The sequence below is a fragment of the Lacerta agilis genome, chromosome 17 (assembly GCF_009819535.1).
Source record: "Lacerta agilis isolate rLacAgi1 chromosome 17, rLacAgi1.pri, whole genome shotgun sequence".
Taxonomy (NCBI): Eukaryota; Metazoa; Chordata; class Lepidosauria; order Squamata; family Lacertidae; genus Lacerta; species Lacerta agilis.
Window position 1 is genome coordinate 16658017 of NC_046328.1, and position 26549 is coordinate 16684565.

Genomic DNA, 26549 nt, shown 5'->3' on the forward strand with positions numbered 1-26549 from the left:
AGAAATGCTGCCAGTCAGTGTTGACAATATGGAGTTGGATTCTAGATGCTTGGTTTTATTATTTATGTTTAGAAGGACCAGCAGCCTAACTCAGTATAAGGCAGCTTCTAATTCTGATCATCCCTTTATTTTGGAACCACGAGGACTAGGAACTTCTTTTATTTTGAAGTAAAGTGGTAAAAAAATCAGCTTTCTGCACCCTCATGGACCAGGAATCGGCTTCACCGGCTGAGCAGCAGCCTTCTTGCTCCTGATGTGAACCAGCTGGCTCCAGCTTTCTTAAAGCACTGTTTCCAGCTTCAGTCAGTAGTTGGAAATAACATTGGTCGTTCCTGGACAGACCTTGCCGCTTCTTGCTTCTCGTGACCTTGGACTCTCAGCTTTCTTGACCCCCCTATAGTCTGACTACGTGAACTGAGATACTCCTGACCTTAGGACTGGACTGAACCTTGCATACGGACTCTGCCTCCAGGAAAGTAGCCCCCTGAGACTTGGCTGGTTGGCTGGCCTCAGGAGCTCAATACCTCAAGGACCGCCTCTCTCCATTTGAACCTACCCGGACCCTGAGATCACCTTCTGAGGCCCTTCTTTGTGTGCCTCCTCCTTGAGAGGTCCAGAGGGTGGCAACACGAGAACGGGCCTTCTCTGCAGTGGCTCCCCATTTGGGGAATGCTCTCCCCAGGGAGGCCCTCCTGGCGCCTTCATTATACACCTTTTGGCGCCAGGCAAAAACATTCCTCTTTAATCAGGCCTTTGTCCGATTAACATCATTATGTCCTTTAAAATGTTTTGGGGTGGTGCTGGTTATGGGTTTTGGTTTTGTTCTTGTTTTTGATTCTGCATTTTGTGGTTTTTATTTTGTATTTGGAACGTGTGCAGAGGAGGGCAACCAAGATGATCGAGCGTCTTATGAGGAGCGTTTGAAGGAGCTGGATATGTTTAGCCTGGAAAAGAGGAGGCTGAGAGGAGGTATGATAGCCATCTTAAGAGCTGTCACTTGGAAGAATGGAGCAAGCTTGCTTTCTCCTGCTCCGGAGGGTAGCACTCAAAACCAACGGCTTCATGTTACAAGAAAGGAGATTCCAACTAACTTTCTGATATTCAGAGCTGCTCAACAGGGGAATGTTCTCCCTCAGGAGGTTGTGGACTCTCCTTCCTTGGAGGCTTTTAAGCAGAGGTTTAGATGGCCATCTGTCACGGATGCTTTAGCTGAGGTTCATGCACTGCGGGGGGTTGGACTAGAGGACCCTTGGGGGTCCCTTCCAACTTTGATTTTTGCCACCCTGAAATCTTCAAATGAAGGGTGGTATACAAAATTTAATAAACAAACAAATAAGCAACACCCTTTCGGAGGCTTTCTAGCGAGCAAAATGACACCCGCTTGTGGCAGGAGGCGAACCACACCAGATCCAAACCCTCTCCCAAACATTTATTATTAGTATTTATTGAATTTTATATACTGCCCTATACCCGGAGGTCTCAGGGCACTTCACAGAACAGAAACATTTGCTGCAGACACACAGACAAACATGCACACACCCTTAAAGGGAAAGGGACCCCTGACAGTTAAGTCCAGTCGCGAACAACTATGGGGTTGCGGCGCTCATCTCTCTTTACAGGCCAAGAAGGCTGGCGTTTGTCTGCTTTCACAGACAGTTTTTCTGGGTCATGTGGCCAGCATGACTAAGCCGCTTCTGGCGAAGCCAGAGCAGCACACGGAAACGCTGTTTACCTTCCTGCTGGAGCGGTACCTATTTATCTACTTGCACTGGTATGCTTTCGAACTGCTAGGTTGGCAGGAGCTGGGACGGAGCAACGGGAGCTCACCCCGTCGTGGGGCCTCAAATTGCCGACCTTCTGATCGGCAAGCCCAAGCGGCGCTGTGGTTTAAACCACAGCACCGCACACCCTTACCCGACCCCATATATGTGAAATGTATCATCACTGAAGCAGTCAAATACAACATTTCCTGTTGCCCAGAGTGTACACATAGGGGAATGTTGCTCCAGACAGGAAGGACTTCCTGTCATACCTGCTCTGGAGCATCCTCCCCCTGCGTGTGACCAGGTAGATGGACGTGACCCTGGCAGACCCTAAAAAGGGGCTAGTCACGCAGCCATCTTCTTCTTTTACTCTTTTGCACAAGGCTCATCCTTACAGAGGATGGAAACCACAAGTTAGAAAGTCCGAGGCCTAGCTCAGACTTCTTTTCTCTACCAACTACAGGTGGGTAGCCGTGTTGGTCTGCCATGGTCAAAACAAAATAAAAAATTCTTTCCAGTAGCACCTTAGAGACCAACTAAGTTTGTTCTTGGTATGAGCTTTTTGTTTTCTCTACCAACATAACTGTAACCACAAGATAAAGCCTGCCTCCAGAATACTACTGTGGACTGAATGTAAGCAAACTTTACTCTTACTTTCAATCGAGACTGTTGTGTTATTATTATTTTAAGGGGGGAAATAAAAGGGGAAACTGACCAGGAACAATCCAGACTGGACTGCTCAACTTAAATTATTCTAACGAATCCATCAACTTGCTTCCAGCAATCTGCAAGGGAACGTGCTCTGCTGCTTGCTCACTAGCCTGAGTGAGGAGGGATAATATTTAATCCATATATCCTCTCCTACTTTCCTCAACATTCCCACAAGATACCCAACCCAGAAAATTAGCTAGGACTGTCCCCACCCCGCTGTGTGCCGCGGAGTCCCAAATTCATGCCGCTGTCACCGTCGCGTACCATCTTATCCAACACCTGCTCTTCCTCGATCTTGCTCAGCTCTTCGGCGCTCAGGCGGCTTCGCTGGTGCAGCTCCTGGGACTGCGGCTTCTCTTTCTCGGTGCCGTTTGACAACGCCGAGTCCGCTGCCTCGCGGTGCCCCGGCACCTCGGCTTCCATCTGAAGCAACAACAACAAAAAAAAAGATGGCACCAATGTAGGTCAAGAGCAACTTGGAAGATCACAATGGGCATCCATGGGATCTTCCTCGCTGATTATTTTTTATTTTATTTTTTTACTCATTCCATTTATAGTCTTACCTTCTTTCCTGCAAGGAGTTCAAGGTAGCTTAGTTAGTTCCCCCCCCAACCTCATTTTTCTTCCATGCAATTTTTATCGATTTAAAAAAAAAAATTAAGAAAAAGTTTGCAAAAGGAAAATAAGAGGTGAGAGAGAATGCCAGAAGTAGCATCAGTGCAAACATGGAACACGAATGCAGCCGAAATACAGCGGTACCTCGGAAGCCGAACGGAATCCGTTCCGGAAGTCCGTTCGGCTTCCAAAACATTCGGAAACCGAAGCGCGGCTTCCGATTGGCCGCAGGAAGCTCCTGCAGCCAATCAGAAGCCACGGAAGTCGTGTCGGACGTTTGGGTTCCAAAGAACGTTCGCAAACCGGAACGCTCACTTCCGGGTTTGCGGCATTCGGGAGCCAAAACATTCGACTCGCAAGGCGTTCAGGATCCAAGGTATGACTGTATTGGTGTGGTTTAACAAATACTTCTACATACTTGGAAAAGGAAATGCCATGGCCGTTACCAGTATCGTTGAACGAATAGTGGGTCAAGCAAAAGAGTTAATCTTAATTCCCTTACTTTCTTATCCCATGTACACCATACTAAGAGATATGGTAAGAATAAAGTACCATCAAATAAAAAAGCATGGGTGTGTTGTAGCTTACTGGTTGTATTTTTATGGGACTCCATTCTCTCTCCCCCCCCCATTTTATCCTCACAACAGCCTTGCAAGGTGGGTTAGGGGGTGAGTGAGTGACTGTCCCAAGGACACACCCAGTGAGCTTCATGGCCGAGTGGGGATTCAAACCCTGGTCTCCCCGATCCTAGTCCAACACTCTAACCACTACAACACACGCTTTTTCAACTGCTAAGCCAAAGCTGTGTTCATTAGGAAGGGAGGGGGTGGCAGACAGGAGATAATCATAGCTCCGTCGGCAGAGCATGAGACTCTGAAGCTCAGGGTTGCGAGTTCGAGCCCCACAATGGGCAAAAGGTTCCTGCATTGCAGGGAACTGGACGAGACGATCTTTGTGGTCCTGTGATTAAAAGGCACAGAAGCTGCACTCTCTAAACATGGTGTTTCACAAACACGTTCTGCGCACATGAAAGCTACAAACTTTCTTTCTTTCTTTCTTTCTTTCTTTCTTTCTTTCTTTCTTTTTTAAAAGGAAATTTAAAACACTAATGTTCTGTAACACTTGTCAGATCCTGGGGTACAAATTACCGAGTGGCAAGCAGCCAGAGCTGCACCTTGCCCCCAAGAAATGATCAATTCTAACACGTGCAAATTGAGGATATTTGCACGCCAATCCTTATTTTGTCTTAACTTCTTTCTTTTTCTGCTCCTTCCTTTGCATAATTTGTGCATGTCTTCCAATCACTGAAAGATGACTGACCCAAGCAGGACCCTTGAGCCTAGGGCCCTCATACCTACAGGACCGCCTCTCCTGGTATGTCCCACGGAGGACCTTACGGTCTTCAAATAAAAACATCTTGGAGATCCCAGGCCACAGGGAGGTTAGGCTGGCCTCGACCAGAGCCAGGGCTTTTTCGGCTGTGGCCCCGATCTGGTGGAACACTCTGCCACAAGAGACTAGGGCCCTGCGGGACTTGACATCTTTCCGCAGGGCCTGCAAGATGGAGCTGTTCCACCAGGCCTTTGGCCAAGGCACAGTCTAACCCCACCCCCTTCCTTCTGTAATCCTCACAGAACTCTAGCCCAATGGTTGCCATAAATTTGATTCTGAATTTATTTTAGAATGTATTTTAATTAATTGACTGTGTGATTTTATGTACACTGTGCTATTTTTACTTGTTGCTAGATGCTCTGAGCCCGGCTTTGGCCGGGGAGGGCAAGATATAAATTTTATTATTATTATTATTATTATTATTTTCCTCTGAGCACTGTAAATCTCATTCAGTGACGTCTAGGGCTCCTGAAATCCCAAGCACGCCTTTGCAAACGAGAGGGACTAGAAACTTGATTTTATTCTTTAAAAAGAGAGCCGAGATTCTCTGAGAGGTGAGTTCCATACTTTAAAAAAAAAAAAAAAACCACTCGTTTTCAAATACACACAGGGCGGCATATACCGAGGGGAGACAGCGGCTCTTCGGTTAACGGGCCGGCTCCAACACGAAGCTCCCTGATAAACTGTGTCAGGGGATTTCTAGGAGGAGATTAGAAAGGCTTACTCAGAAGCGGTTTGCAGATCAGGGATCAGGGTGGAGCCGGCACCTCATCGCAGGGACTCGGGAGCACAATGCCAGCTCCCTGTCAACACGACCCACACACAACGCCACTTGGGATGCCCGCCAGGTCTAAAAGACACCACAAGGGCACCAGCCCTTGCATATGGCAGGCAAGAGGGTGCGGGGCAGCGATTGTCATTGCTATTATTTGTTAAATCTCTACCGTGCCTTTCAGCAGAGGATCACAGGCCAGTTTACAACACAGAAGCACAAAAATACATTCTGTAATAACAAACAAAAACGATTCCGCTTCCCCCCGTTTAGAAGGCCATAGATTGTTTAAACCTTGGTGCCTAAAGATACACAATGAAAGCACCAGGCAAGCCCCGCTGGGGAGAGCATTCCACAAGCAGGGTGCCACCACGGAAAAGGCCTGTTTTCGCAGTGCCACCTTCCATACCTTTCATGCCAATGCCAAACTAATCCCCCTAGAGCAGACATGGCCAAACTTGGCCCTCCAGCTGTTTTGGGACTACAATTCCCATCATCCCCGACCACTGGTCCTGTTAGCTAGGGATGATGGGAGTTGTAGTCCCAAAACAGCTGGAGGGCCAAGTTTGGCCCTGCCTGCCCTAGAGTAAAGGATACATCAAGGGGCTTAGCTTGGTCTGGACTGAGTAGACACTTCCAATGTTAACGCTAAATAAATGTCTTCTGGTAAATGAGCTGCTAGAGGGCCATGAAAATTTGTGCCCCGGTCTTTTTAGATTCATCTACCCATGTACCATCTGAAACCAAAGGGGTGCATCAGATACCAGGTGTGAAATATGTTGGCATTACAGTCGTACCTCAGAAGTCGAACGGAATCCATCCAAAACACGACTTCCGAAGGGCTGCAGGAAGCTCCTGCAGCCAATCGGAGGCCCCGCCGGACATTTGGCTTCCAAAAATAGTTCGAAAACCAGAACAGTCACTTCCGGGTTTGTGGTGTTCGGGAGCCGAAATCAGGAAATAAGCTGTATGAAAACCAAGGTACCAAGGCCACGAGGAATCTGCCAATGCGTCTCTGTGTGGGACGATGGGAGCTGTAGTTCATTTGAACAGCCGCCGGCTTGCCATCCCAAGAAAAGCACATCCGCTGTTGCATGTAGGGGGGTTACGGGTGCTCCAAACAAGGAACAAAGATCACTTCCCTAGTTAACCACAGAATCACAGCATTGTGAAGTTGGAAGGGACCCCTGAGGGTCCTCCAGTCTGACCCCTCTGCAATGCAAGAATCACAGCTAAGCAACCTCCACACTGCAGTCCCCTGCTCTGTCTGCAAAAGCTCCAATTTACAGCTTGACAGGTCCTTGTTGGCGACGGGATGCTGTCCTGCAGGCTTCTGGCAAATCCCAGCACAAAGCAGCCAGCGCCATGAGATCAACAACAGGAGAGGGGCCCAGCTGCTAGCGGGGCTTGCAGATTCCTGGCTGGGGCCCCCAGAGCTCAGCTGTTTGTAAAGAGAAGGAGCCTTTCTAACAAGCTGCGGCTGGGGAGGCTGCCACTCACGCGCCTCCCCGGCTCTCGGCCAGTGAAAGGTGACCCCGGGCAGCTGTTTCGCATCACCCACCCCAGCTGGCATGAAGAGGAGGAGGAGTAAGGGCCTGGCTGGCGCAGGTAAGGTGCCAAGCCACAACCACTGGGCTCTGCACACCTGTCGCCCGAGCAGGCGGCTGTAATCCCAAACAGAGAGGCAGCTAATCCACCCTGGGTGGGTTGAGCGGGGGGCACAAACAGCCTGCTCCGTGCCAGCTCCAATCCAAGGCCGAGAGGGGTGAGCTTGCCAGCCTGGTGCCGCGACAAGTAGGAGAGGGCTGGCGTGACATTTGCCGGCGATAAAGGGTGGCTATGAACTTCAAAACTTCCTCCCACAAACCACCGATTGATGTCAGGGGAGAAAGTTGCATAAACGATACACAGTTCATATATGTTTATTTCTAAATATGTGTGTGTGTGTGTGTGTGTGTAGCCCACGCTTCTGGGAGAAGCCTGACGTTCACCCTTAACCCCATAGGCGGCGGCAGCACCTGCTCAGCTTGGCACTCTGCACATGCCCAGAGGCACCCTTCTTTATTACGTAACATTACTTCAAATTGTTGTTTCTTTAATGAAGCGGAGTGGCTGGTGTTGGGGAGGCAGGAGCGGGGAACATGCTAGGGCTCGGAAAAACCATGCAGGCGTTGCTTTTTCCTACATGCACCACGAAAGTCAGTGGGGGGGGGCAGAAGGGCTCTAGCTAATGGGCAAGGCATCTGCTTTGCAAACAGAAAGTCCTAGGTTTGATCCCTGACAGCAAGGCAGGGAGGAAGAAGGCAGTGGCTGGCCACACAGAAAATTTGCACCACCGTGTGCCAGCTTGTGCCACTTCCTGGCAAGGCTGTGCAGGCGGCACTGCCCCAGGTGCATGAGCCAGGGCACCGCATGGCAGGGCACCGCTGGCCTCACCGGCGCCACGCAAGCGGCAGCTATCAGGAGTGACCCTCCGGAGCACCATGCAAGGCACAGAGGTGGCTCTGTGATCAGTGCAAAGGAGAAAGGGAGGGAGGGAGGAGGCTGCCCCAAAGAACTCACACAGCCAGAGAGAAAAATGAAAGCGGGGCTGGCAGGCAGGCAAGCCCCGCTCTATCTGTCTATCTATCTATCTATCTATCTCTATCTATCATTTTTATTTTCAGTTTTTACAAATAACTCTTGCATTCAAATATAATCCATTTCCTACATCAACAGGACTCTCCGAATCCTTGGACTTCCCTCCACTCCCCCGTGATTTCCAACAGACTTCCTTTTATACTGCATCTTATAATATCATCCAAACTTATATTCAAATTTCCATTTGTAACCAGAGAATTATAACCTTACAAAGTGTTACATTGTTCCTGCTAATGTTTTTACCCGTGTACAGTGTTCTTTAAGATAATCTATATTTTTTCTTTCCATTCTCTATTAAATTTCTGTATCATCCTGGTTTCTGATTCTCCCTGTCAATTTTGCCGTTTCGGCATAGTCCATCATCCTGAGTATGAAACCTTCTCTGCTTGGGACCTTGTCCTCCTTCCTCGCTCTTGTGCTGGGCTGCGTGGGGGGGGGGTCAGGAACGGGAGAGTATCAGGTGACCTGGCCAGGCTCTCCATATTCAAGCGTGCCACTCCGCTGTGGCAGCGGCAGAGGGATTCACGATACATCACCCCACTCCGAAATCCTGAAATCACTCTCGCGACTGTAACTTTCAACCGATTTCAGGCAATGTATTGCTACGTCACCCAAGCCTAACTATAACGCCTGCTGGGTGGGAGCGAGATGGGCAGCCAGGGCACAAGGAAGGGGGGGGTTCACACCTCCCCGCACGCCCCCAACCTGTCCCTACCCATGTTTGGCCTAAGAGCCACCACTCACAAAACTCCCGCTGCGAGAGAGGTGGACCTCCGAGTGCCTCCGGGTGCTGGCGAAGGTGGGCGGGTGGGCGGTCGGCTGCCCAGCCTCCTCGGTGCCCACAAAGTGGGCGCAGGGATCTTCCGCCTCCAGCAGCAGGGTGCTGGGGTCCTTCTCCTCCTCCTCCTCGCCCAGGTAGAGGGTGAGCAGCGCCACGTCCCGGCTGAGCCGCCGCTGCTCGGCCCGCAGGGCAGCATTCTCCTCCCGCAGCTGGGCGAGGGCGGCAGCAAGCGGGCGAACCGAGCCTAGGGCCACCTCCACGCGGTGCTCGACGGCCTGGCGCCACGCCTGCAACTCCTGGCGGACCTCCTGCAGGGCCTGCCGCAGGGGCGCCTCCTCGAACAGGGGTGGCTCCGGGCTGGGGGTGGGCACCCCAGGCATGGCGCAGAGGGGCAACGCTGGGAGAGAGGGTGCAGAGGAGCCCCGAGAAGTCCCGAATGGCAGGACCACGGCTCTCTGGTGACCGGCGGGGCTGAGCGGGGTCTTTTGTGTGGCCGGGGCAGCTATTCTCGTCCCGCAGAGGGACGCTTCACGGTGACAGACAAAGACAGGATGATGGAGCTGAGCCAGGTGGCCGGGCTGTGTGGGTGGGTGGGGGGGGCAGGCTGGACCCAGTGCAAGGAGAGGCAGGGGCTCCCCTGTGACGGCAGGGGAAGGGTGCCCCCTGGGGGCTGCAGAGGCTGGTGCCGTTAGAAGGGCCGTCCTCTGGGCAATTCAGGGCGGGGGGGGGGCGCGAAGGAGGGAAGTGTGTGGCTGCTGCAAACAGGGACCAGCAGCTTGCTATGAAAGAAAAAGGTGGAAGGAAGAGGAAACGCCAACCGAGGAAGAGTGGGTAGTGAAAATGACGGACTATATCGAAATGGTGAAAACGAATGGGAAGCTCAGCCACCAAGGTGATAGTAAATTTTAAAAAAGAATGGTATAAATTCATAGAGTACGTTAAGGAACAATGTAAAGATCTGAAGACGTTAGCAGCACTGATATAGCACTTGTAAATTTTTAACAGGTAAAGGATTTAATTAAAGTTGGATAAATGTCATTAGATGCAGTTAAAATAAAAATATATATCTGTGGAAAACCAGAAAGGGGAGGAGGGAAATCCGGGGGTTCAGGGAATGCCACAATTGTATAAATATTGCTGAATTTAAGTTTGAAAGATGTTAATGATGAAAAACTGAAAATAATTTTTTAAAAAACAATGAAAGAAAAAGAGGAAGAATCTTGGGACATCCGATTTAGCACCCAGGAGCCAAAATCCTGGCCCAAAGAGTCAAAATGGGGTTGTTGTTGTTGTTAATTGAATTTATATACCGCCCTATACCCGGGAGTCTCAGGGTGGTTCACAGAATAAAATCAAGATATAAAACCACAAAAGACCTAATAAAAATAAAAACAACAACCCAATAGCCCTCCCCCCAAAAAAACACATTTTAAAAGGGCATAGAATGCAAATCAGATCAACAAAAGGCCTGCTTTAAAAGGAATGTTTTTGCCTGGCACCTAAAGGTGTATAATGAAGGCACCAGGCAAACTTCCCTGGGGAGTACATAATGGTCATGTATGGAGCTGCAGGGCAGCCCTGGGTTCACAGGTGTGTGGGTATGACAACTACTGAAAAAAAACCATTCAGGGATAAAGGAGACCATCCCTCCTATCACGGAGGCAGGAAACAAGTCATGCCAGCAGCAGATGAGGCGATCAACTTGTATCTGAACTGAAATGCATCACTACAAATCGCAGGCGAGGAATCATATCGCCAAATGGTTTTACATGGGGGGACCCCTGCAGTGAGAAAGCTAGTACATGGAAACGAGGAACCTTTCTTCCTGAGGAGCTAGCTTTCCCTATGCATGGATTTTTTTAAAAAAAAATGCTATGGGGGAGCATTTAAGCACTCAATCCCCTACCTGCTGTCTGAAGCAGCACAGACAGGCACGGCCTCCCTCTGCTGTGGCTGCGAAGCAGGGACAAAATCCCAACCCACCACCTACTCTTGGCTTGCCAACGCTGCTAGACCACCCCGCTGCTTGTCTCAGTCGTCAGACACGCTGCAAGACAGCAGAGGCGAGGAGTGGGGGAACACACACACACACACCACACCACACAGAGTCCCAACGCAGCTGCCGCTGCTCAGATGGCCTGGCCGAGGTGCAGGGATATTGCTCCAACCTGAAGTTGGGGGCTGAAGCAGAGGAATGTGGGGAGAGGGAAGAAAGAAGGAGGCCAGCTCCGCTCACCTGAGCGACTATTTCCAGGCCGAGCTCCAGCCTCCTGCACAACTTCCTGAATAATGCACATGGCTGATGAAAAGAGCGAGTGATCGGATTCCCGGCCCGGCTGAACAGCCCTCTGTTGTTGTTCTGTCCCGCTCAGAACATCCCCTGCCCCTACAAACTGCCTCAGCTCCTCCTCGTGCCGCAATCTCGCCCTTCACTTCCACCCTCCTGGCCGGCTGCCACACACACACACACACACACACACACACCCCGTCCCGGGACCAGGAGCCTTCCCACGCCCTCACCTGCAGGGGACGGCCACCCAGAGGCCCACCCGGCGAGAGCTGGCACAACCCTGTCGCCCGTCAGCGCAGCTCTTCGCGGCAGCCCACCCGGATTCCGGAGCCGCAGGTCGCATAATGCCTTAACAAGAGGCGACAGGCCGGCAGGGACAAGCGGGACGAGGCATTAGGCTAATTAGCCTGGGCAGGAGAGCTGGAGGCTTGCTCCACAACCAGGCTGTGAGAGGCAGCCAGGGCATGGCTGGGAGTGCTGGCAGAGTGGGGGGGGGGGGGAATGTTGCAGAGCTGGTTCAGAAAAAGGCACCCCAAATGCTTCACGTCCCCCATGAGGGAAAGTTGAAGCACCTGGAGTTTTCTTTTAGTTTAGAGCAGGGTCTTTAGGCTGTCTTCGGACTACAACTCCCATCATCCCTACCTAGCAGGACCAGTGGTCAGGGGTGATGGGAGTTGTTGTCCCAAAACAGCTGGAGTCCCAAGTCTGGGAAACTCTGGTTTAGGACTACAACTCCCATCATCCCATCTAGCAGGACCAGTGGTCAGGAATGATGGGGATTGTAGTCCCCAAAACAGCTGGAGACCCAAGTTTGGGAAACCCTGGTTTAGAGGGAAGGCGAGCAAGATTGAGGTGTAAAAAAAAATTATGCCTGGCAAAGAGAATGTGGATAGAGAAAAGTTTGGGTCTCTCTCAGAACACTAGAACTCAGGGACATCCAATGAATTTTGAAAGATTCGGGACGGAGGGGGAAAAAGACCCTCTTAATGCAGCGCATAGTTAGACTGTGGAACTCCCTCCCACAGGAGTTGGTGATGGCTTTGAAAGAAGACTGGGCAAATGCACGGAGGAGAGTACTAGCCATAGGGACTATGCTCTGGTTCCACCATTGGAGGCAGCAAGGCTTCCGAATCCCGAATCTTGTTCTGGGGTCCTGCTTGCTGGCTACCCATTGAGGCATCTGGAGGGCCCTTGTGAGAACAGGATGCCGGACATTAGATGGCCACCGCCTCTCCTGCGCAGAGCCCAAGCTGTGCCCTTCGCTCTGCCTCTTGCAGCTGCAGAACTGACGCAGCCCTCCGCCCTCCCTGAGGCTCCACGGCTTCGTGGGGTGCCAAGGTGACTTTTTAAGTTTCCCCCACCTGCAGAAATAGGCATGATCAGAGGAAGGAAGGAGGGAAGGAAGGAAGGAAGGAAGGAAGGAAGGAAGGAAGGAAAGAAAGAAAGAAAGAAAGAAAGAAAGAAAGAAAGAAAGAAAGAAAGAAAGAAAAGCAGAAGAAGGACAGGGAGCGGGAAGACTCACCTTATTAAGGCTGGAGCTGCTGCCACCATGGCTGGAGCTGTCGACGCTGCTGCTGCTGGTGGTGATTCGAATGGGAGTGCTTCTCAACCCCAGGGTGAGTTCTGTGGCATGGGGAGAAGGCACAGGTGTCAGAACCAGCAGCCAGGGGTCGGGGCAAGAGGAGGGCTCCAAACGGGGGCTTTGGGATTTTGCCAGCTTTTAAGCCCGCGAGTTGCCAGTCCGCATGAAATGCACAAGTTACTAGTCCACATTAAGTTCTGAAGTTATTCGTTCCCTTTGTAGAAACAAGCTGGCCCGTGTGTTCCAAGGCATACCTGAGCTAAAAGAGCAACCAAGTCCCTTCTCCCCAAAGCTTGCACCCACCTGCTTGGAAGGAGTAGGTAAGGAACCACAAAGGACACAAGCCAGCGTGGACTTGGCGCATTGCCACCCTCCCTTCTCCCCAAGCCCTGGAGATTTGGTGGGGTACAAACCAGACGCTTTTTTAAAAGCAGCTGGCGCTCTCCTAATAGAAAACAGAAAGTGGCAAGCTGCAGTCAGGTAACGTAGCTGAGATGATGGAATATATCCAAGTTTCTGACACCGTGCGCCAGCCTTCATAATGCTCCAGGAATGAGCCTGATAGCATCCTCATGGCAAATCGACTTCCAAGCTCCAAACCCACCAAGTGCCCAGAGTTGCTTTCTCTAACCAAGGGGTAGGCAACCTAAGGCCCGTGGGCCAGATGCAGCCCAATCACCTTCTCAATCCGGCCCGCAGACGGTCCGGGAATCAGCGTGTTTTTACATGAGTAGAATGTGTCCTTTTATTTAAAATGCATCTCTGGGTTATTTGTGGGGCATAGGAATTTATTATTATTTTTCCAAAATATAGTCCGGCCCACCACATGGTCCGAGGCACGGTGGACCAGCCCACAGCTGAAAAAAGGTTGCTGGCCCCCTGCTCTAACCTTCCGCCTTTCCAGGTGTTTTGAACTACAGTTTCGATCAGCACAGCCGTAAGGCTGACAGAAGGTGCCTTCCAAAACCTCTGGAGGGTGCCAGCTTGGCAGAAGTTGTCGTAGAGAACTGGGTCAAATCAAAAATTAGGATGATTAAAGGAAACATCACTGTGATGCAGTGTTTTGAACCTTGACGTGGTTTTCATGTACAGTGGTACCTCTGGTTATGTACTTAATTCGTTCCGGAGGTCCGTTCTTAACCTGAAATTGTTCTTAACCAGAAGCACCACTTTAGCCAATGGGGCCTTCTGCCGCCGTGCAATTTCTGTTATCCTGAACCAAAGTTCTTAACCCAAGGTACTATTTCTGGGTTAGCGGAGTCTATAACCTGAAGCATCTGTAACCTGAGGTACCACTGTATCACCGTTGCGTTCCTTGCTTTGACATTTTAAAATGAAATTGCAGCATAAAAGGGTACGTTTATGTTTATATCCTGCCTTTTTCTCCCCCCCCCCCATCTAATCCCCTCAGCAACCCTGTGCGGTAGGCTAGGCTGAGAAGTTGCGATGGGCCAAAAGGGGCAACGCAGTGAGCTTCATGGCCGAGAGGGGGATTCAAACCCTGTTCTCCCATGTCCTAAGTCCGACACTCTGACCACACCACCACCACTGGCTCAAAATAAAAAGTCAAGACTTCAAAGGCTTCATGTGTGTGTGGGGGGGGGGGGGAATAATCTGAATTTGCACCCAATCCCTGAGAAGATCAATCCGACACACTCCGGCCACAGCGACAGATGTTTATCACACCAGGAACAGGAAAGTTTCCAAGCGCCAAGACCACACACACACACACACACACACACACACACACACAGGAGCTGCTGCACCCATGGCAACCTGTCACCGGCCTCTCTGTCTCTATCTCACTAGAAACATCGTGCAATTACGGCAAAGTGTTCTGGCTCAGTGGTAGAGCCAGCGCCTTGCATGCAGCAGTTCCCAAGTTCAATCCCCGCCAGCATCTCTCCCGAGACGGCTGGAAATGATTCCTACTTGAAACCCTGAATAGCTGCTGCTGGACAGACCAGCGTCCTGATTCAATATTAGGCAGCTCCCTATTTAATTCAGCTCTTAAAAAAAAAACCCTGAGAACTAAAATCTGTAAGAGAGAAGGGCTGTAAAATCAGCGGCAGATTATCTGCTAGCTTTGCATGCAGAAAGGTCCCAGGTTCAATCTCCGGCAGCCCCTCCAGGTGGGACTGGGAATGTCCCCTGCCTGAAAACCCCCAGAGAGCTGCTGCCAGTCCGTGCAGACAATGCTGAGTTGGACGGGCCAATAGTGTAAGGCAGTTTGCTACATTACCCTATGCAACCTGAAGCTGCAAATTCCCACTGGCCAGAGGAGAAGCCCCCATCACCCAAATCTCTAGCCTTTTAAACCTTATGGATAACAGATATATTCCCTTATAAAGGGGCAACGGCAACCTAGGAGCAACATTGGGAGAGGAGAGTGCCTTAAGCCCCCGCAACAAAGTGCAGTTTTGCAGAATAGAGGGTCGTAGCTTCATGCAAAAAGCATTGGCGGAAGGTACTCGGTTCAGCCTCTCCAGGTTGGGCTGGGAAGGATTCCCTGCAGAGCCATTGCTGCCAGTCAGTGAAGGCAACACTGACCTAGATGGACCAACATTCTGACTTGCGCTGCATGAAAGGGGTTGCTGGCGCAAAGCGGCACTTGCAACTCCGCAGCAGGAGACAAACCTCTGCCGGCAAAGCAGAGGCTGCCATTTCCATGCAGGCTCGTGGCATTTTGTCCCGGCTTCTCTGAAGATTTTCGACTCTCCCCGCAGAAGGTTTGCCAGACCAAACTACACCCACTCATCCAAGTCTGTCCTGCAATTTCATGATTTGGGGGGCAAATCAGCTGGCATTTTGTGGGCAAAGGCTCTGAGCTTTAATGCATGCAGAAGAGGCAGAAATTTAACAAGCAGGTAGTGCCACAGACAGGGAAAGATGTTTCTCTGGGCAGAACTTTAATCGGGGGAGAAATCCACAAGGTGCAAAACAAGCATTCTCTGCCCACCCGGCTGTCCCAGAAATTCCACTCCTTTCAGCAAAATTCTCCTCACTTCCCTTGAAGGTTCCTACAAGACCAGATCCACTTCAAAAGTCACTTTATGGGGTGTCTGGTGGCAATTGTGCCATCATGGAATAGTTATAGAGTGTCCGACTAGAACCTGGGAGGGATTGAGGTTTGAATCCATACTCAGCCAAGTGAAACTCACCGGGCAACTCTGGGTCAGCCATTATCTCTCAGCCTGACCTACCTCACAGGGTTGTTGTGAGAAAAGAGAAAGAACCACGTGTGCTGCCTTGAGCTCTTTGCAGGAAAGGCAGGCTAGAAATGCAATAAACAAACGATTCTGTCCAAAAGGAGCCAAACCGAGAAGAAGCAGAATCACAGAGTGGGCAGGGACCCTCATGGGTCGTCTAGTCTGACCCGCTGCAATGCAGGAATCACAGCGAACAAATTGCTGGGTGCTCTCCCTATGGAACTTCCGCAGAGCGGGCAAGAAGTGCCTATAAGACACTTTTGCCCCCGCGCCAACTTCCGAAGGCCCCGGCCGATAAAGCAAATGCACAACCCGAGGCGCCACTCACCTGCCCGCTGGTTCCCTGGCGCCCCCACAACGTGGCTCCTGATGGGCTGGCTGCGGCCATCCTTGATCTCGATGGTGAAGAGGGTCTTCATCTCGTCGCTGGGCTCGGCGCCGCCGAGGTTGCGCGCCCGGGCTGGCAGAGGGCTGCGGGAGGAGGAAGTGCTCAGCGGGGGGGCATGGGGCTCCTTTGAGCCGGAGGAGCTCCCGGGAGTGTTTTCAGCAGAGGGGCGGGCAGGTGCCCACTTGCTCCCCTGCCATTGGCCGGCCTGGCTCCGCCCCCGGGGGCCGCCCGCCTCTTTAGGGCTGGCCGGACTCTCGGCAGGAGGCCTCACTGTCCCGGTCTTTGCCTGGATGGCGGAGGGCTTGGCCGCCTGCTGCTCCCCTGCACCCCGCTGCCTGCTGGCATCCTGGAGGGCATGGCCAGCAGTGCCACTGCTGCCACCCCATGCCCCGACAGGTAAGTCTCCTGCACGAGGGGGGTTCAGGAGCTGTTGCTGCTGCTGCAGGATCCGGGCCCCTTTGGCCGCACTCTCCGCCTTCCGGGGGGTGGCCGCAGAGCCCGCCGACTTGGGGGGCTCCGAGCTGAACTTCCGTGCGCGGTCCAGCACAGAGCCGGATCGCTGGAAGGGCTGATCCCGGCGGGAATCTGCAAGACAGAGAGGGGGAAAGGGGCGTGCTTGTCGGCTTGGGAACAGAGGAGAGTTTATGCATCACACAGCTGGGAATCTGGCCAAGAACGCTTCTGAGCTCCTCCCAGAGTTTATACGCACTTAAAACAATAACAGAAGGAGCATCGTCGGCACAGGCAGTGTGAGCAACTCCCAGAGTCCTTTCCCTGTCCCAGGAAGGAAGATCAAAGTTAGGAAGGGTCAGTCCTCAGCCCCAAATCCCCAGCTTGTCAAAGAAACAGAATTGTAGAGTTGGAAGGGACCCTGAGGATTGTTTAATCCAGTGTTCCCCAAACTTTGTTCTCCAGCCGTTTTCAGGCTACAATTCCCCATCAGCCCTGACCACTGGTCCTGCTAGAGCAAGGGATGATGGGAGTTGTAGTCCGCAAACAGCTGGAGACCCAAGGTTGGGAAACACTGGATTCTAGCCCTACGCCCAGCAATGCAGGAATATGCAGCTGGGGATCGAACCGGCAACCTTGGCGTTATCAGCTCCGTGCACCAATCAACTAAACAACCCTTCTCGTTTCTCTTGCATAATCAAGCATGGGTGGGTTATGTGGCTGGGAGGGAAAACTCCCTGCCAGATTGATCCCCCCCACCCTATCCACTTGGTCCACAAGCACGTCATTTCTCAGCAGAACTCAGCTGAAGATTCGGGACGAAAGCAAAGATGTCGGCAGGCGACACACCTTTAAATCACGGAACTCGGTGCTGCAGGAGGCCGTGGACTCGATGGGCCACTGGCCTGGTCCGGAAGAGAGGTTCTTAAAATCTAAAACAGCTCCCACAGAGGAAGGCTGGTTTCGGACGGAGGAAGCTGCCTACTGCTGAATCAGACCGCCAGTCCGCCCAGCTCAAGATTGCCTCTGGATGCCCATTGCTGAGACCCACAAGCAGAGAGAGCTGCTCTTGCACTCGAGTCCTGCTTGCATGATTCCCACTGGGATGTTTGGTTGGCCTCTGAGAATCTAGAGCAGGACAGGACAGGTCATTAGCATAGCTGTCAACCTTTCCCTTTTTTGCGGAAAATTCCCTTATTATAGCATTGGGAAACAGCGGGGGGGGGGGTTGACAGCTACGGGCCTGATCCTGCAGGGGTAGATAGATAGAGCAGTGTCTGCACTGACTGGCAGCTGCTCTCCACGGTTGCAGGTGAAGGACATTTGCAGCCCTCCTTGGAGATGCCAGGGATTTAACCAGGACTTTATGCATGCAAGGCAGATGGGTGCCCCTTTACTGATTCAGACCGTTAGTCCATCTAGCTCAGCACTGTATACACAGACTGGCAGCATCTATCCAGGACTTTAAACCTGGACGTGCTAAGGATCAAAACTGGGACTGCCTGTGCAGCAGCATTATTGTTGTTGTTTGTTTGTTTGTTTGTTTGTTTGTTTGTTTGTTTAATAATATTTTTATTTACTCCATAATTTTATTTGGGTTGCCAAGCCGCTCTGGCTTAAATTATTGTGCCTCCAGGGACACCCACCAGACGCCCCCTAAGTAAACTGGGCAAAGCAGCATGAGATCATAAGAGGCTGGCTGGATGAGGCCAAAGGCCCACCTAGTCCAGCATTCTGTTCTCACAACAGCCAGCCAGATGCCTGTGAGAAAACAGAATAAGGAGTGTGTTGTTTTATTTATTATTGTTGTTATTTATTAAATTTGTATGCCGCCCTACATCCGGAGGCCTCAGGGTGGTGACAACATAAAATCACAATATAAAAAACACAAAATACATAACTAAAACAACGTTTCCACCACACATTTTGAAAGAGCATTGGGTGTTGATCAGTAGTAGGGCGGTTCATTAAAAACTTTTTTAAAAAAATGCCTGCTCCAAAGTTCTTACCTCACTACACTAGGGATTATATAGCTATATTTGAAATTTCACGCATATCAGTTAATATCTTGACCCTCCTCCACAAAAATAGCTGTTTACTTGGCTGTTTTCCTATGTTGTGAAGGCTGAAATTTCAGTGGAGCACGGTCAAGATATTAACTGATATGCATGAAATTTCAGATATAGCTATACAGTGGTGCCCCGCTAGACGAATGCCTTGCTAGACGAAGGCATTCGTCTAGCGGAAGGCTGCCCCGCAAGACGAATTTGTCTATGGAGCTGCCTCGCAAGACGGGAAAAAAAATTTCCGTCTAGCGAAAACCGCGGTTTGCATTGCCGCTTCGCTAGACGAAAAACCCGCTAGACGAAAATACTCGCAGAACGAATTATTTTCGTCTAGCGGGGCACCACTGTATAATCCCTAGTGTAGTAAGGTAAGACCTTTGGAACAGGCATTTTTTTAAAAAAAAAATTAATGAACCGCCCTATTGATCAGCCAAAGGCCTAGTGAAAGAGGAACATTTTTGCCTAAGGGTTATAATGAAGGCGCCAGGCGAACTTCCCTGGGGAGAGCATTCCCCAAAAAAGGGGCCACGGCAGAGAAGGCCCTGTTCTCGTGTTGCCACCCTCCGGACCTCTCGAGGAGGAGGCACACGGAGAAGGGCCTCAGAAGGTGATCTCAGGGTCCGGGTAGGTTCATATGGAAAAAGGCGGTCCTTGAGGTATTGCAGTCCTGAGCCGTTTAAGGGTTTATAGGTCAAAACCGGGGCTGGTAGTTTCCAGCCCCAACTCAGAGTGCGGGTTTTGACCTATAAAGCCTTAAACAGCTCAGGACTGCAATTGGTTCAAATGCTGGTGGGTGTCAGTTGCCAAAATAAAACTCCTCTGGGAGCCAAGCACCATCTCTCTCACACCACTAAATGCAGCCCCCCCTCCTCACACCATCCCCAGCAAAGAAACACCTCCCTATTTAGCCACATGACCGAGCTGAAAAAATCCAAAAGACTCACTCATACAGCCTTCCCCAACCTGATGCCCTCCAGATGTTTCAAACTACAACTTGGCTGTGCTGGCTAAAGCTGAGAGGTTTTGTAATCTACAGTGGTACGCTTCAGGTTAAGTACGCTTCAAGTTAAGAACTCCGCTTAAGAACAGAAATCGTGCTCTGGCGGCACAGCAATAGCAGGAGGTCCCATTAGCTAAAGTGGTGCTTCAGGTTAAGAACTTTGCTTCAGGTTAAGAACGGGCCTCCGGAATGAATTAAGCACTTAACCCAAGGTACCACTGTATTCCCACTCTTTGGAACTCCCTGCCGATTGATATTAGACAGTGTCTTCACTGCACTCTTTGTGGTGTCTGCTGCAAAAAAAAAATGGTTTAGGCAAACCCTATTCAGACATATAAAATGCTGACAGGTGTTTTGATTGGAGGGGGGAGTTTATCAGTGATGTTAATTATTTTTCTGAAGGTTTTAAATAGTTGTCTCCAGCTCTTTTTTACTGATTCCATTGTTTAATTTTTTTAATAAACTGCTTGGAGGTTGTTGTTTTCCCTTTTCTACAATCCAGCAGCAGTATACACAATTTATTAACTAAAATAAGCACTATGTACTGTACTATTAATGCCCTGCTGTCATTTTCTGTATTGTTGCTAATGGTTCATAAAGCTATTTTTATTCCATTTTCCAACATTTACTTAAGCAAAAAAAATGTATATGCTGCTTGATTGCTGGAAAACCTCTTGGCGGTTTGCAAATATATAAAAGAAAAGTTTTTTTTAAAACAAACAAAAACAAAACTCAATTTAAAAACAGGTATAAAAAGGTAAAGGACCCCTGACAGTTAAGTCCAGTCGCAGACGACTCTGGGGTTGTGGCGCTCATCTCGCTTTCAGACCAAGGGAACTGGCGTTTTCCCGCAGACAGCTTTTTCCGGGTCATGTGGCCAGCATGACTAAGCTGCTTCTGGTGCAATGGAACACCAAAACCAGAGGTAACCTTCCTGTTTACCTTCCCGCTGGAGCGGTACCTATTTATCTACTTGCACTTTTTGCCATGCTTTCGAACTGCTAGGTTGGCAGGAGCTGGGACCGAGCAACGGGAGCTCACCCCATCGCGGGGATTTGAACCGCCGACCTTCTGATTGGCAAGCCCAGGAGGCTCAGTGGTTTAGACCACAGCGCCATCCTAAAGAGGGACCAAACACATCTCAATATCCTGAGATATTGTTTAAGCAATATCCTTGCTTAAACAAAAATGTTTCAAGGAGGCATCTAACTGAGCAGAGCAAAGGCACTTGCCTGATGTCCAGGTAGGGAGTCCCAAAATGCAGATGCTATTATACTAAATGACCGATTTCTTCCGTGCAGAATAGCTGTGGCTCAGTGGAGGCGCTTCTGCTTTACATGCAGAGCGTCCCGGATTCAAATCCCCGCAATCTCTAAGCAGGGCTGAGAGAGACCTGGAACACTGGCGAGCTCCTGCTGCCACCCAGCGTAAACGACATGGAGCTAGATGGAGCGACGAGGGGACTCGGTATAAAGACAGCTTCCTATGTTCCTGTTTAAAAAGGGCCACGGCTTAATGGTAAGAGCACCTGCTTGGCATGCAGAAGGCTGCAGGTTCGATCCCCCAACAGCACCTCCAGGTAGGACAGAAAACGTCCCCTGCTTGAAACCCTGGAGAGCTGCTGCCAGCCAGTGTTGACACTACTGAGATAGATGGACCAACGGTCTGACTCGGTATAAAGCAGCTTCGTATATTCCTATGTCTGCTGTTGGGCCTGGATAGCTCAGTTGGTTAGAGCATGGTGCTGATAACGCCAAGGTTGCAGGTTCGATCACTGTATGGGACTGTTGCGTATTCCTGCATTGCAGGGGGTTGAACTAGACCAGTGGCTGCCAACCTTTTTTTGGCCATGCCCCACCTAAGCATCTCTAAAATCCTGATGCCCCCCCTCCCTAGTGACATATAATTCTTTTCATTCAAAATGAACTCTTATTCACGTGGAGGAAGCCTAAACGGCCATTAACTTGGTCTAAACAAGCTTCCAAATTGCCCCCCCTTAAAAATCAAATTGTCCCCCCCCCTGTGGGACATGTGCCCCACATTGGGAACCACAGGACTAGATGATTCTCAGGTTCCTTTCCCACTCTACATTTCTATGATTCTAAGGCAGCTTCCTTCGGAAGGAATAATAAAAATTAAAAATAAGAATAATGCAAAACACCTGACAGGGGGCTGTCCTGAAACAAACCCCACACAATGCCATCTCTGGCACCAAGGTTCCCCTGTCCTGTTATAGAAGTAGCAACTATGCCACAGAGAAAGAGAATGAATGAATGTCCCCCTAACACAGCCAAGAAGCAACCCATTACTAGGCCGTACGGTTGTTACCTGTGCTGCTTGCCTGGCGTGGCGTTGGTTGTGTGGTTTCACCGCAGCGGGCATCTGGAGGGGCAGGGGTCTGGGGGGCGGCACTGGATGGAGCTGCTGAGCAAACTGTCAGAGGGGGGAGGAAATGAAACTATGTTAAACGAAAGGTTCTGAAGCTTCTCAAGGGGTTAGAAAAGTGGTTCCCAACTTTTGGGGGGGGCCATGCCCCACCTAAGCATCTCTAAAATCCTGGTACCCCCCCACCTGTGACATATAATGCTTATTATTCAAAAAGTGAACCCCTATTCACGTGGAGGAAGCCTAAAAGGCCATTCACTGTTAATAGCTCATTCTCAAATTGCCCCCCCCCTTAAAAATCAAACTCCGTGCGCTCCACGTTGGGAACCACGGGTTTAGACAAAGGGGTTCTCCAGTGGGGAAGGAGCGTGGCTTGGTGGGAGAGCACCTGCTTGGAATGCAGAAGGCCCCAGGTGAAACCCCAATGGCCATTCCAGGCATCTCCCTTGGAGAGCTGCTGCCAGTCAGTGTCAAGAACACCAAGCTGAATTTTCCCTGCCCTGCCCAGAGATGCTGAGGACTGAACCCGAGACCTACTTATGCACAAAGCAGACGCATCTGTCACTGAGCTTGTGGCACCTTCCGCTTAAAAAAGAGAGCTAAGATTCTAGTCCTCACTGTTCCAGATAAAAGGCCAGATTGAAGCGGAATGTAGGAAGCTGTCATATACGAAGTCAGGTCATTGGGTCCATCTAGCTCAGTACTGCCCACTCAGACTGGCAGCAGCTCTCCAAGGATTCAGGCAGGGGTCTTTTCTCAGCCCGAGGATTGAACTCAGGACCTTGCGCAGGCAAGGCTGATGTTGTGTCACTCAGTTACAGCCATAATAATAGATGTGGAGGAGGAGGAGGAGGATGGTGCATGGCCTTAATAGACGATGATGCAAAATGCCTTCGAAAACATGGGATAGCAAGACAGCCTGTCCCAGTTCCCCACTTGTAAGAATTCTCGTTGCCAGGAGTTCCCATTCCATGGTGTGTGTGTGTGTTTTTGTTGTGCAAGAAGAGCCACAACTTCTGCCCTATGGCTGAACTTTGGGTCCAGAGGAAAGGACGACTCTTCATAATTATTCCTTTCCGTCTGTTATTAAGAACTGGATTTACGATTCGCCCTCCCTCCCTAAAGATCCCAGGGTGATGAACTGCAGAAGAGCAACAAAAGACGTCAATGTGGTTTTTTTTTTTATTAAAAAAAAACCACCTCCCGTCGGTTTCCACAGCTGGCCTTGCCAAACTCCTGGAGTCTCTGCACCCTTCGGGAAAGTTAAGAAAGCGAGAGGGGCACCAAGGAACGTGACCGAAGATTGGAGATTCAGTCGAATGGAAGGAGCATGTGTTTGCAAAAGGGGGCCCTGGAGGCTCCTCGATCTGCCAGGGAACGAGGGGGTGGGGAGGAGAGAGCGACTGGGGCACAGCAAAGCCCAGAGGAGAAAGGAAGACGGGCTTGGGGGGGGGGGGAGAAGGCAGCTGAGGATGGAGCGAGGAGCCGTTCCTGACCTTATTGGGAGAAGGAATGCAAAAGGTCCAGCTTTGCGGAGCAACAGATTCCCTTTCATGGCCCTTGCAGAAAGCCTTAGACACTGCCTGGCAGGGAGGGGATTCAAGGACAACGGCAGCGAGAGGCCCAGAGCCCAAAACGAGGGGCACATCTCCCAGGGCCAGGGCAGACCCCAGACTCCCTTTGCAGCAGATCCGGGTTGAGGGTCCCGACCCCGTCTTTGCAGAGAGGACGGGACAGGGGTGGCCGGAGTTTTTCCAAAATTGCAGCTGGGGTGAAGAGAGGGCGAGGTCTTAAGGCGGCAAGGATGTCGCAGGGATTAAAGGCTGGAGGAGGCATCTCCCGGGGCTTGCGCTCAGCTCTCGTAAGCGAGTGAAGCCACGTTGTCAAGGCCAGCCTGTGGCCAGAGAGCTCTGGGATGCCTGAGAGGGCCTGCTTCACTCTCTCTCTCTCTCTCTCACACACACACACACACACACACACCGTGATTCCAGACACGGGTAGCGTTTCTAGAAAGGAAGATGTGGGCTGCCGGTTGGGGTTGGTGGAAGTATATGCATGGCAAACACACAGCTCTCTCCTTCGGCAGACACCGCTCAGAAATGGAACACAGTTCAGTGGTAATGCGTTTGTTTTGCATGCAAAAGGTTCCACGTTCAATCCCCGATGACATCTCTGGGTAGGGTTGTGACTCCTTGGAGAGCTGCTGCAGGTCAGTGGAGGCAGCACTGGCCTAGGTGGACCAATAGGTCACTGGCCCGGCATCTGCTTTGCATGCAGAAGGTGCCTGGCTCAATCCCCAAAGGCATCTACAAGTAGGGCAGGAAGAGGCCCTGGTCTAAAAACTCCAGGAAGCTGCTGCCAGTCAGTGTTGACAGTACTGAGCTAGATGGACTTAACATAAAGCAGCTTCCTAAGGTATGGGGGAAGGACATAGGTCAGCAGTACGCAGAATGCCGCAACTTGAATTCCCAAGATCTCCAGGCAGGGCTGGGAAACGCAGGCGGTCGGTGTAGATAGGAAATACTGAGCCAGATTGACCAAGTTTCCGACTCAAGTATGGCGAAGGGCCACAAGCTCAGCCATAGAACATGTGTTCTGCATGCAGAAGGTGCCAGGTTCACTGCCAGGCAACATCTCCAGTTAGGACTGGACAGGAAATATCCCTGCCCCAAAACCACTGGAGGGCTGCTGCCGGTCAGTGTAGACAACACTGAGCTAGATGGAGAAAGGGCCTGGGCTCCGTCGAAGGCACGTTTCGACATCCTCATGTTTGGGGGCTACAATTCCCCAGCCGCCGCACTGGCTGGGTTCTAACAGCATATCTAGTGCAGTCTGACCCACAGCACCCCAAAGGCAGCCCCCACTCTCAACAGGCTCAGCACCCCCAGTGCAACCCAGCACCTGTCAACCAATGTCCACCAGTCTATTAGGCTTGGCTCAAGACCTTACCGCTTTCTCTCCTGTCCACGACACCCGTTTCCTGCTCTGGGGCTTGAGGTGCATCCTGCTTGGGGGGGGGGGGGAGAGAGAAAATAGGGTGAAAATCGAACCCATTGCCCAGCCACGAAGGTTGGCCGATCTCAAAATTGCAGCCAGGATATAGAGGGCGGATTCACTCCACCAGATCTGTGTCAGCCCCCTCTCTTCCTCACGGGCAAAATTTTGCCCAAGGCCAGTCCCACCTACCTGCTGATCACCTGACTTATTGTCTTTACAATAATACCTCGGTTTACGAACTCAATCCGTTCCGGAAGTCCGCTCTTAAACCAAGGCGCACTTTCCCTAATGAGGCCTCCCGCCGCCAGTGCCCTTCCACCGTTCGGATTCCGCTCTTAGACCAAGGTAAAGTTGGCAAACTGGGACACTAATTCCGGTTTTGCGGAGTTCGTAAACCGAATTGTCCGTAAACAGGGCTGTTCTTAAGCCGAGGTACCGCTGCATAAGCCATCTTCTTCTCCCAAGGAGCTCAGTGGTTCCCAAACCTTTTCGGGTCACCATACCCTTAGCCCCATTAACTCATCTCCGGTTCCCCCTACCCTATAAAAAAGCATTACAGTGGTACCTTGGTACAGTGGTACCTTGGTACTCGAACGGCTTGGCTCCCGAACGCCGCAAACCCAGAAGCAAGTGTTCTGGTTTGCGAACGTTTTTTGGAATTTTAGAAGACATCTGAAGGCAGCCCTTTTCAGGGAAGCTTTTAACATTATTTGATTATTATATTTTAATATTTTGTTGGAAGGCGCCCAGAGTCACTGGGGAAACCCAGCCAGATGGGCAGAGTATAAATAATAAATAATAAATTATTATTATTATTATTATTATTATTATTATTATTATTATTATTATTATTTGCAGGAAGTTCGTGCAGCCAATCGGAAGCCGTGCCTTGGTTTTCGAACAGTTTCAGGAGTCAAATGGACTCCTGGAATGTATTAAGTTTGAGAACCAAGGTACAACTGTATTCAGAATAGCAGTTTGCATGGCTCGTTAAGGAAGAGATTGAAATTCAAAACAGTAACAATGAATTTCACATTTATTCAAACTCCAACTATTTAGCTGAATTAGTTCAACCAATTCGGTGAACTTGATCTAGAGATAGCAGCCTTTCAAACACCGATAGTCATTTACACTTCCAGCGCCTGCCCTCCCCCCCGCCCCCCGCTGCTGTCCCTTCGTGCCTCAGTGCCTCCCCACGTAATCCCACCACCCCGCCAGTGGGCCCTACCATCCACTTTGGGAACCGCTGCTCTAACCACTACACCTCACTGTCTCTCTGTTGCAATGACATCGGGTGATAAGCCTCTCTGATGGTGACGGGCTCAAGGACCAGGATGGGTGGGGTTGGGGTGGGCTGGGTTTGCACCGAACACCTCTGGTAAAACAGAGGCCTTTCCCCTTCGTTTTACGAAGGAGGTTCTCAGTGCAACCCCTCTCAGGATCCTGGAGCGAGGGCCGCCCGCTTCTAGCTGCTTCCTCTCTAACCCCCCCCCCCCCAAAGTTGAGAG

The 26549-nt window shown here is 50.8% G+C and overlaps 1 protein-coding gene across 1 annotated transcript in view; it reads right to left on the minus strand.

Moving 5' to 3' along the window:
* SMTN (smoothelin) overlaps positions 1–26549 on the minus strand; it is a 77009-nt gene that overhangs the window by 17905 nt on the left and 32555 nt on the right. The window contains exons 9-14 of the mRNA XM_033136121.1: positions 24994–25051; positions 21988–22092; positions 16084–16728; positions 12487–12587; positions 8638–9378; positions 2739–2897 (exon numbers count right to left, since the gene is read on the minus strand). Of these exons, the coding sequence (XP_032992012.1) occupies positions 2739–2897; positions 8638–9378; positions 12487–12587; positions 16084–16728; positions 21988–22092; positions 24994–25051 (1809 nt within the window). The remainder of the gene's footprint in view (positions 1–2738; positions 2898–8637; positions 9379–12486; positions 12588–16083; positions 16729–21987; positions 22093–24993; positions 25052–26549) is intronic.